The sequence below is a fragment of the Diabrotica undecimpunctata genome, chromosome 6, assembly GCF_040954645.1.
Source record: "Diabrotica undecimpunctata isolate CICGRU chromosome 6, icDiaUnde3, whole genome shotgun sequence".
In the NCBI taxonomy this organism is placed as follows: domain Eukaryota; kingdom Metazoa; phylum Arthropoda; class Insecta; order Coleoptera; family Chrysomelidae; genus Diabrotica; species Diabrotica undecimpunctata.
Genome location: NC_092808.1, coordinates 108,816,235 through 108,829,077, shown reverse-complemented (window position 1 = coordinate 108,829,077; position 12,843 = coordinate 108,816,235). Strand labels below are relative to the sequence as shown.

General features: G+C 33.5%; 1 protein-coding gene across 1 annotated transcript in view; it reads left to right on the top strand.

The window, feature by feature from the left end:
- LOC140443713 (cytochrome P450 6j1-like) overlaps nucleotides 1-12,843 on the top strand; it is a 67,356-nt gene that overhangs the window by 34,671 nt on the left and 19,842 nt on the right. Inside the window, exon 4 of the mRNA XM_072535099.1 lies at nucleotides 5,029-5,233. Coding sequence (XP_072391200.1) covers nucleotides 5,029-5,233 — 205 coding nt within the window. The remainder of the gene's footprint in view (nucleotides 1-5,028; nucleotides 5,234-12,843) is intronic.

Here is a 12,843-nt window from a genome sequence, read left to right as displayed (position 1 = left end):
TGTTTCGCTTTATCTGTCTGTCGTGTAGTTTTTCTTTACATTCTCTATCAAACCATTCCCTTGTTTTCTTCTTGCATTTTCCTATTATTAGTTCTGCTGACTCCGTAATTGATTTTTCCATTTGTTGCCATAGCCTTTCGACATTATTGCTCTGGTCTACTGTATTTAGATGCTGTTTAATTTCTTACAAAGCACGTGGTGTTCGTGTGTATTAAGGTATAAAAAAATGCTTATGAAAAGCTTAAAATTTTTTATTTTAAAGAAGATCTTTTCAGAACTAAATCATTCCATCATCAGTTTACTAAAAGAGAGAGTAAAAATACCAATATTAAAAAACAAGTAAGTTAAAATTTAAATGTATAGAAATGACACGTTGGTTTTTTACTACTTACATAAAAAGTTGTTAAAAACATTGTATGGCCACATAAAAACATTGGAAGGACATCCGTATTAAAATATAATCCTCATGGTATTTATCAAGGTAAATGCAATAGACTGTTAACTTGTTGATTATTAAAAACTGAAAATGGGGGCATCTTACATGACCCCCTGTAGATGGTGAGGTTTTATCGACTTACATTACCTCTGATCTGTTCTGGAGTCTTGGGCTAACTGATAGAAAGATGGTATGAAAAATCAGTTAGTACCCGTCAATGTCAAGTGGAATGATGTAGTAGAAGCAAAAGTCATTGTGCTTAAGTTTGGGATAAAAAGAATGTTATTACCTAATTGTTTCCTTGTATGAAGTAAGCCTTTTTATCGCCTTTAAAATAATTTATTAATTTCAACTACCTAACTTAAATTTTGCCTTACCCTGGTATACCAAATTTATTTTACATCGCAGTCACTCATTGTTTTACATTCTACCACCTTTTTAAAATACCAAAAATTGCTATTGATCCTACTACACACAAAACACAATTCTTCACTAAAAACTGCCTATTCACAAATTCGTGTTTTCCTGTCTGGTTTCCACTGTAGAAAATGACCGCCCTGTCTATTTTTATGTTTCCCCTGTCTATCCACCTTATTTCTTGTATTGCCGTAACGTCCATGCCTACTTTTTCTAACTGTTTTATTTTATGTATAGATGCTCCCGTCCGGTACCAACTTAGAACAGTCCATGTTCCAACATTTAAAGTCCTTTCCATTGCGATTGTCATTTTCCATATATATCTGTTCGATTCCGAGGCAAACTTACAGTTTTCATAGCAGACTGCTTTTTTTTATAAGGGCAGGTTGTTGGCCTTCCGCTTAACCCTCCTCCTTTATCCAGGCTTGGGACCTGCAAGAAAGACTATTAAGCTACTCGATCTACCCAACAGTCATTCCAGGCGGAGTTATACAGATATATAAAAGCCTAAAAATCAACTGACTTCTTGAAGAAAAACCAATTATATTTTTGGGAGATAATTTTTTAGCATGATAAATATACTAATTTTAGAGCTCTCACATATCTAAGGTACGCATACTAGTTTTTGTAGATGAATATCTTGGCACCAACAAATACTGTTGAGTACTTCATACTGTTATTAGCATAGGGGGTAGTTTATAAGGGTTCAACCAGTTGCAACACAAGAAATAATTTTTCATAAATAAGAAACAACTTTTTATTGATTGAAATACATAATTTTAGAATTTTAATGTGTACAAAATTATTTTTAACGTTGTAGTCGTCTTTAGGAGTAATTTTTAGAGATTGAAGAGTTTAAACTAAAGAAATATCGTATCATAAGCGAAAAATGAATTTTTAGTTGTATAAATGAAAAGTTAAAACATTTAAAATTATAAATAGACATTTTAACACATTAACCGCCATGTGAGTTGTATTTAATTCACGCTCCGTTTTGACCAGACGTTCTGTGAGTTAAATATAATTCCAACGACAGGTTTGGTTCTATGCTCTGTGAGACAAATATAATTCACAGTTTACACGTTATTCATATACAAAGCATTTGTACATGGCCCGGTGGTCAGATTACTGAAGTTAGCCCAATGGTTTGCGTGAAAAATACTATTGTAATAGCCGTAGAAAATAAGATGCACATTTTACTGTAAATTATGTATTACCAAAAAACAATCAAATTAAGTAGATATTTTGTGAAAGTGACAAACTATTTAGTTCTTTATAAATCAAATTTTTACAGTTTTATGTTTCACAAAAAAACACTCTACACAGAAAAATGTCTCGCAAATGTCACATTTGTACGAAGTCTGCTTACATTTTTCCATAGCATAGTCTCTTCCATGTTCTGTTTTCAGATTCTCATAACAAACTGTACACCTTCTTCTTGCTGATTCCATATTTTTCAGTCGACAAGTTTGTAAAATTTCTTGTTGTACGACTTGTTCTTCCGGCACTTGTTCCTCTAATAGTTTTTTTGTTATTTCTTCTCTGAAGGCAGTAATTTGTATTTTATTTTTAGATATACTTTTATACATTATGTATGCATTTGTAATAACTAATCTACTGAGAAGTTTGACTGCTAGTTTACGGTACCATTTTACTCCTCTTCGTAGTGAATTCGAATATGACTTCATTAGATCTGAAAGGTCAATAAACGCTTTACAGTTATTATAATCGATCACTGCTTGTGGTTTTTCTGCCATTTTGTTGTTTTTACTCATAACCTCTAGTTTGCTGTCTGTGTGTACTGTACTAAGCATTAATACATCTCTTTTATCTTTCCATTTTATTACAACAACTCCTGTGTTACTTACTCGTGCAATAATTTCATTTCTTTTCAACTTTGCTTTCACAACCTCTTGGGGGTTTAATTTTCTGTTCGATCTGAGTGTGCCTATGAGATGTGTTGATCTATCTAAAAGTTGGTGAGCCAAGTGAATACTAGTATAAAAATTATCTGTGTACAGTATTCTACCACAATCTAGGAGACCGTCCATCAGCGACATAACAACTGAAGATGATGCTAAAATCCCTGGCTCCAAAACGTCTCTTCCGAAGTTAACTTTCATATTGAAAGTATACCCATTTTCTCCCAAATTCATGTTTTTTACTTTTGATATATTGTTTGAAAGCCAGCCGTTTACGAAACGGTACTAGAGTCTCATCAATGCATACATTTTTGTTCGGAATTCTGGCAGTTTGAAATTTGGCCAGTAAACGATCGATTAAGGGTTGAATTTTGAAAAGTCGATCACCTCTTGGACATTCTGTATTATTAGAAAAATGCCACATACGTAATATTAGTTCGAAACGATTTCGTGACATACGCTTTTTGATATCATTGACGTACAGGATATTCTTCGACCAATATTCGGATAGTCGAGGTTTTTTATTTAAACCCATCCACATAATTATACCCAGGAATATTTCAAATTCTGAATTTGTTAGAGGTTTTCATCTTTTGACTCTTGAATACTGTAAAATATTTTCATTTTGTTTGATCTGCTCAGCATATCTGTTTGTTTCAGTTACAATACTATAGTCAATAATATCATCTGTTAGAAAAAATTTAAAGAAATCATAGGGTTCTTTTTGCGCTAATAGCGATGCAACTTCAGGTGAAATGCCAGGATGTACTGCATTGAAATCAAATACCTTTAGATTTTTTCCCGTTATAGCAGTCCATGTAATTTAAAATTCGGTAGGAGTAACAGGAAGTTCAATGCTATCTGTATCTTCAGATGATTCACTAGATTGATGATCTGTTGTCTCCGTGATACGGCTTGAAGATTGTTTCACAGTTTTACGACTATCATTAAATGATTCACGACTAGCCCGCAACACTACACTACTTATCACTTGATCTACAGTACTTGTAGATGTTTCTGCACTTTTTCGTTTCCATTTTTTGGTAGCCGGTTCTTCTTGTTCACTATCTCAGCTGTATATAATCATCTTCAGAATTGTCACCTTCGAAAGGATCATCTACATCCTCATTACCCATATCAAAGTATTCATCCTTATGCAATCTCTGCAAATATTGTTGTTGTTTCTCGTAAGTATCAAATTTTTTCGCCATAATAAACAGAATAGGTAGTTCTAATACGAAACAAATTCGAACAGCACTGTTACTGTAACGAAATCTTTACTTAAGCTAAATTGCAAGCTGAGACTTGTAGCGGTAGGTAAAGTATATTGCGTGAGTCACCTACAATGCACGTGGCTTGGAAGTGTTATTTTGGTCTTAGAGCTCCGTGCGTTAAATTTAATTCACGGTCATAAATCAAGAAAAAATATTTTTTTTGTAACTGAACTCAAAAATTTAATAACCTAATGCATTTTTAATATGAATTAATAAAAAAAAGTTTGGAGCCTGAAATGAAATTTTTTTCTTTCTATTTGGGCAGCCAATGTGTTAAGTAATTTTTTGCATAAAGGGATGCTTTTATGTATCCCTATCATCAATCATGAATTGTTAGTGATTTTAATTCATAAGTTAAGTATTTTACATCGTAAAAAATTATTTATTTTATTTGTCGTAAAAAATTTAATCATCTATTTATTCCAATTGGGGCAGTTTTAACCACCTAAAAACAAAAGCACAATTAGCCCATATATAATTTTTGCAAAGAAGGGTAAGATAAGCTTAATTCCAAATTTTTCATGGACGAAGTCCATTCGAATTCCATGAACTCAGACAGAATCGGGAGGTAAGGTACTATATTCCGCCCGAGTTACTGGAGTATTAAGGATGGTAACATCGAGAAAAGAAGAACAGTTTAGGTTTATGCCAAGGGAAAGGACAACAGATATCATACAGTATATAGCAACACTTTTGTCAGCTGCAAAAGAGTTACTAAAATAATCTCAGAAAGGTTCTAACAAATATATATTTTTCGTTGCTTCTGGAGATATGTAGGTAGGTGATTCATATTTGGTTGATATTTCATACGACAGCTGATATTGCAAGATGAAATAAATGATAAAAGGTCCAAAAAGTTTTCTTGATATACATAGCCATATCTTTTCAGTGACATGAAAAAAATTTAAAGACACACTTTTATATTTCTTATTTAAAATTCTATTAATTATGTTATTTGACTGTGTTTTCTTTATTTTAGATTAGTATCTAAAGCCATAGAAACTAGGTTATTTGATATAGTCAGAGGCTCACTAAAACATAGAAAAGATAACAACATTGTAAGAAATGACTTTTTGGATATTATAAGCAATCAGTCAAATGTAGAGGGCGGCACTGTATCAACTATAGATATTCTAGCTAATGCTGTCAGTTTCTTTGCTGATGGGTACGAAACAAGTTCTAGGGTAAGATATTTGTTTTCATGATATGCGACAGTAATGCGACTAATTCTAACCCCACAAATGGTAACGGACAAGTTGTAACGACATCAATTCGTGATGGCATAATTTTTTAACATTAACTGCAACTATTCGTAACGCAAACAGTAATTTTTTTTTAGAAGATTGGGCATTATGAGATGTATACAAAAATGCCGTTTGTATACAGTCCATCTAATTTACAAACCGTTGCACGTCATCGGCGTCATAGCCCGTGACGTCACATGATACTAACACGAAATAGTTAGGCGGTAGGTGTATTCTTTTTTAGAATCACTTTGCCGAGTACACTGGCATTACAGCCACTAGACATATTTTATTATATACGCGTAGAACTAATATTTAAAGATTTCTATTAATGTTAACTTAAAGAAATAGACAACAATATGTTTCATTTAATTTGTATAAATGCATTATAAAGCGTTTTTATGAAGAACATTTGTTCGGAACACACTGTAACTGTAATCGAACGAAGGTGAAATTTTGGCATAAATTGCTAACACTTATTTGACGGTTGCGGTGTTGACACTTTTAGTACTTTATTATTTTAAATTTTAAAGTAAATACCTCTTGTTTTATATTTTTACCTATTTAATAAAATCTGTTCTTTTTAGAACAAAATTAGTGTGTTTTATTTCAAAAATGTCACGTAAGAATTTAAATAGTCGTTGTAAAGAGTATAATAATAATTATGTGAACTATTTGATTTAAAATGGATTTAGGATTTTTTTATACTTTGGCAACTATGTCAACTTCGATCTCTGACGTAGATAATGACGTGCAACGGATTGTAAATTAGATGGACTGTACTTTCCTTGATTTAAAATAGTGGTACTTTTTTCAGGACCACTTTTTTCTCATATTATTAATTTTTATGCATTAGTAACAAGTACAACAACTGTTCATATCCAAATATAAACATTCTATTGGGATGATGAGATCCACTGCCATGTAATAGCAAGTTGTATTTTTCATAAAGTAGAAAATTTATGTTATTGGGAGTAGCATTTTCACGCAGGGTTATTACTAGGATGACAAACACAATAGTTTTAATATGATTATGTATATTAAATAGTTTTTTTATGAGATATCTGATTCTTGCTCTATTTTTTTTTTTTAAATTCAGTCAATTTTCTTCCGCATTATACTTTTTAAGTTTATTAAACGCGCGATTTGTTATAGATAGAGCTAGTGTGATTTAGCTGGTCCACCAAGGCACTGTTTGTCTATTACAAAGTTTAGTTTTACCGATATTAGTTATGATATTATTTAAAGACCTAAGACTCCTAAATAGGAGTTTAAGTTGGTATCCTTTACTTTCCCAGATTGATAAATTGGAAATTGAACCAAGAGATCAGTTTATAATATTTTACTTTTTCGTGTCTGGATCCGACTACAGTTTTTCTGCCCAATATCGGGCTACGTCTACACCCTTTGTATTTGCGAGCCATAAATCATCGAGGGTGCACTGTGATGGGCAAAGTCTGCATACTCTCAGGTGCTCCACGTTCTGTATTTCCCCACATTCACAAAGTGAGGTTCTGTTTTACCGCGGCAACACCTGTGCGTATGCGATTCAGTGTCCGCCAGGTTCTCCAGTCCAGATTCATTCCATTAGGTCGTTCTGGATGTAGGGGGAACAGTTCGGGTGGTTCGACGCTGACATTTCTCATAAACCTTTTCCTTGATTTAAGTCGGCTGATTCCTGGTGGTTCGTCAAACCCGTATAATTGGTGCCTTTCATCGAAAGTTTGCCTGAACTTCTCCACATATTGTGAGGCGCATCTACGGTCATCTGGTGATGAGAATCCAGCTACCCGGTACAGTAGGGGTAGGGGGGTAGGCTTCATACAACCGGTAATTATTCTGCATGTTTCATTTAACGCCGTGGTGACTTGTTGGGCGTGTCTAGATCTACCCCAGACGGGACAAGCATATTCCCCTGTTGAGAAACATAAGGCCTTAGCTGTTGCCTTCAAGACCTGGGGGTTTGCACCCCACTTGCTCCCTACAAGTTTCCGGAGAAGGTTGTTTCTCGTAGAAACCTTTTGTCTTGTGTTCTGACAGTGGAATTTATACGTTAGTGACCGGTCTAGTACTACTCCAAGATATTTAGGCCTATCAGTATGTTTCAAGCGTTGTCCCTCCCAAGAAACATTCAGCTTTACATGCGCCAGTTGGTTGTTGAGATGGAATGCACATACTTGGGTTTTAGTAGGGTTTGGCTTTAATGAGTTTTGTTTGTAGTAAGTTGACATCATGTTTAAAGCCTCTTCCATTGTCGACTCTACTTGTGTGAGTGTTTTCCCCTTTACGGATTTACCTAGGCTATATATTACGGCTATAGTTTATAATGATTGGCTACATAATATCAAATCTATGGCGGAAAATGAGGCGTTGTAAAAATTAAATCGGGTCGATTTTTTATGATTAAGTAGTATTAAATAAGCGCAGAAACCAGCAACTTTAAGAGTTGCAAAGTGGAATGTTAAAAGTTTGTTCTCTGCAGGAAAACTGGATAATGTTAAACAAGAAATGAATAGACTAAACATCGATGTTTTAGGAATCAGCGATACATAATGGCCAGGATCTGGGAAATGTTCAACATGAAATGATGGCGTATTTTATTACTCCGGAATCGACAACAACACCCATCGTTACGGAGTTGGAATCATCATTTCAAAGAAATGAAAAAACTCTCTGATTACCTGTACTCCTTATTCAGAGCGCTTAATATTAATACAAATTAAAGAAAGACATAACTTAATAAATCTTATTCAAGTCTATGCACCAACAGCAGTTAAAGATGACAATGAAATAGAACAATTCTACAACGATTTAGAAGAAATGCTGAAAACAATAAAAAGCAACACATTAACATAATAATGGGCGATCTTAATGCCAAGGTGGGTCAAGGTAAGGTAGAGAACAAGTAGGAAACTATGGACTTGGAAATAGAAATGACAGAGGAGATCGATTAATTTAATTTTGCCAAAGCGAAGACTTCGTAATAACAAACACCTTTTTCAAATTACCTCCTCGACGGTTATATACATTGACATCTCCACAGCATACCAAAGAAAAAATAGTGAGAAATCAAATAGACTACATTATGATAGCAAGGAGGTATCCTTATGCTGTTAACTGTACTAAGACGTACCCAGGAGCTGATATAGGCTCAGATCATAATCCGGTAGTTACTGTGATAGTGGCGAGACCAAAAAAGATTAGAAGACCACACAGAAAGGCACTAGATTTAAATAAACTTAGAAACAAAAATATACGACAAGACACAAAAGAAGCAATAAATGAAAACATCCGTTCAGTAAAGCAACAAATTAACGATACAACTAATGTTAACCAAAAATTAAAGAACATAAATACAGCTATACAAACAGCAGGAAAGGAACATCTTACAAAAACAACAACAAAGAATAAGGGGTGGATGACGCAAGATATACTAGACTTGATGGAACAAAGAAGAAAGATGAAGAATTACTTAGACAAATACAAAGAAATAAACTAACACATAAAAAAGAGAATAAAAGAAGCCTAAGAGGCGTGGATTAAAGAACAGTGTGAAGAAATGGAAACCTATGAGAAAAAGTACGATGCGTTCAATATGCACAAAAAAGTGAAAGAGATAACAGGAAGCATAAAAAAATGCCAAATAGGTGAACTTAAAGACAAAGATGGAAATCTTATTGTAGATCTAGCGAATAAAATAAAAAGATAGACAGAATACCTGAATGAATTATTTGAAGACGACAGAAACAACTTAACTCAGATAATCAATGCAACTGGGCAAGACATATTGAAAGAAGAAGTAGAATACGCAATAAGAAACGCTAAAAATAGAAAATATTCAATGCAATATACAGTACTGGTATAATACCTCAAGAATGGTTGCTGTCTACGTTTGTCAGCATACCGAAGAAAACTAAGTCAATGCAATGTTCTGATCATCTAACAATCTCCTTGATGAGTCATCTGCTTAAAATATTTCTTAGAGTCATCCACAACCGAATCTATCAAAAGTTAGATATCGATATTACCGATACACAGATGGGATTCAGAAAAGCATTGGGTACAAGAGAAGCTCTCTTTGCCTTAAACGTCCTAACACAGAGATGTCTAGATGTTAACCAAGAGGTACACGCCTGCTTTATAGACTTTGAAAAGGCCTTTGACAAAGTACGCCACAATATACTCAAAGAAATCCTGGAGGGTAAGAACATCAACACCAGAAACATACAAATAATATTAAATCTGTACTGGAATCAGCGAGCTAATATAAAAATAAAAGACCAAACATCGGACGAAATAGAAATACGTAGAAGACTACGACAGGGTTGTATATTGTAACCGCTCTTGTTTAATATCTACAGCGAACAAATATGCCAAGAAGCTCTCTCACATGCAAACGAATGGATAATAGTCAATGGAGAAGTTATCAATAACATTCGATATGCTGACGATACTGTGATAATGGCAAGAACAGCGGAAGATCTACAACATCTAACTAGTTGAAAGTATGAATGAGATATGTAATAACTACGGCATAAGGATGAACGTCAAAAAAACAATCGAATCCAAACGAATCCAATACATGACACTAGTATCACAATAAACGGTACCCAATTCGAAAAAGTAAACGAATACAAATACTTGGGAACCCTCATCAATGAAACAGGTAACCAAAATCACGAGATAAAAAGACGTATTGAAATTGCCAGGTTTGCCTTTATAAAAATGAAAAAATTATTTTGTAATCGTGATATTAGTATTCAGCTACGAACTAAAATGTTAAAATACTATGTATTTAGTACTTTGCTTTACGGTGTTGATGCATGGACTCTTAAACAGTAGAATGTAAAAAATCTTGAAAGCTTTGAGATGTGGTGTTACCGCCGTATACTAAAAATAAGTTGGGTGGATAAAATTACAAATAAAGAGGTAATTAATACGCAGAATAAATAACGATCCAGAAGTTATACTGAATATAAAAAAGAGAAAATTTTAATACTTTGGCTACCTGATGAGAGGACAAAAGTACACATTCCTACAAAATATAATGCAAGGAAAAATCCAAGGACGCAGAAATCCAGGTCATAGAAAAATGTCCTGGATGAGAAATTTAAGAGAGTGGTTTGGCTGTACCACTAACGAATTATTCAAAACAGCAGTAAATAAAATTATAATCGCCCTAATGATATCCAATCTCCGATAGGAGAGGCACTCAGAGAAGAAGAAGTATTAAATCTGAGGAATCAATGAAGTGGTTTATTAAGTTACCGAATTAGTCGTTTTATGACTTCCCCATGCCTGATAATGGCAATTCATATTCCCTAAAATTATTTTTATGTTTGGAATTTGATCTATAAGATTTCTAAATTCTTGTAAATCGAGATCACTGGGATGAGGCAGCTATATATAAATATTGCAAATGTTAATGTGTTTTTGGTAAGTAACTGTTACAGCTACAGCTTATAGACTAGTACTTAATGCAATTATTGGTTTAGCTTGTATATCTGTTCTAGTGAAGATAACTACTACGCCACTGGCTTGGTGTGCGTTTCTGTTTTTTAGAAAACATTGATAATTTCAATAATCAATATTGGTATTTTTAAAATGGGCCTCTTGAAGACAAAGTATTTTAGGAGATCGTTTATTTATTGCACTGGACAATAAAAGTCTCACATTAGATTTTCGATTGGGATTGCAGTTCATCGGACTTTTCAATTGAGGATGTTTTATTGGGGTTTAATTCCTTATTTAAACGGGTCATATTGTTTTTTAGTTTTAAATTATGGACATAGCAGTGGATGAAGTTAAGAATATCAATTAGTTCAGAAGGTTGATTGGAATAATTTTTGGAGATTAATTCAGGATGCTTGGCATATAATTTGTTTTTAGGAAATCGCAAATCTCATTATAATTTGAAATAATTGTGGGCGATCTGTTCTCTATTTTATCCTTTATTGATTTCAGAGAAATAGTGAGATTTTTGCGGGAGGTTTTATTTGATTTTTTGAATTTTTTCTTAGGTTTGTATAAAGTAGGCGGCATAAAAATTTGTGTGTAAGTTTGTCCATGGTTTTCACTTTTATCTGGAGAGGACGATATTTGTCTTTTAACTTAATTGGTTTTATTGGGAATGTTTATATAAGGTGAAGTTGTTTCCTCTGCTAGATTTTTGGTAAAATTATCTGATTAATAAAGTAAAGTAAAGATTAGTAAAATTATCTCCCAATACTCATGATGTATTGGGAGAAGGGTTTTTGGTAGTGTTGTTTATAGGTGCTACTAGAATAGAGTCGGTTTCCATTGTTAAGTTTGTTTGCTCATTAGATTCCTGAACTGTTTTTCTTGGTTGAATAGGTGGTAGGGAAGGGTTGCATGGGGTGAGATCAGTTATGTGAGGACATTCTGTTTCTTTGTGACTAATAGTTTTACAGTTTAAGCAGTTATATCCATTTATGAAAACATACAGACCATACAGGGTGTTGTCATGTGATATATTAAAAAAATCGGAGATAGACATCTTTTTGATGAAAGTGATAAATATTTGTCTTCTAAAATTAAGGACATCGCTGTATTATGTTTTAGGCATACCTGGACACAGCTGTCATCTTAGACACAGCAATGATTTCCATCTTTGTAGTTCTGCTTCTATAATAATGTAAGGAATTGTAGGGCATGAATTAGATACTATGAGTCTATCGGCTGAAGTGATCAATCTTCTTATTTCTATTTGTGACTCTTTGTATTTACAAACTTTTAGGAGTGGAGAAGTGAGTCGACTGTACTTTTTGAGGAAAGATAAATACAAATTTGGTGTTAGAAATTCTTGATGCGAAAATGTCATTACATGGTCCTACTAATAATCCTACTGCTATGATGTAATCGTGAATTTTGGTATCTTCCATACTAGACAGGACAATAGCTTGTTTTTTTGTTGGGTGTTTAAAAGAATTTATTACACTGGAATATGAGTTTCGTGATGTGCTTTGTATTTACCTCATATTGATTAAGGTATTGTTATTTAAAGTAGTAATATCGTTTGAAGTCATGATATTTTAAGATGCCACTAGTGTTGCACTATAACTTTTTGTACAAATGAAACAATTTTTGAAAGGTAATTACCATTAAAAATAATTTTATTTTGGACGACTTTAAACGTGGTATATTGTACCTTAGCCAGAACCATACAAATCGGGAGTAGCATGTCATCCATTTCTCGCTGCTGTTTGGCGGGCTGAAGTGTTTTGAAATTTAAGTCGTTTTTCACAGTAGAAATTTAACGCTTCTATTTGTTTCAAGAAGTTTTACACTATAGACCATTTTAGATGTTACTCCAGGATTTTTCATATTTGCTTTCATTTCAGTTACCATCTTTTTTGCATCTGCTGCGAAATGTTGTACAATATGTAAATGCCCTTCGTTGCAGTTAATGATATCGTCACCTTTGCACTTCTCTATAATTGTACATTACACTTTTAATACACAATTGCAGATTGGGTTACCCGGTTTTGAACAAACTTGAAATTTTGGTATATAAGAGTCCGTTTTCCACG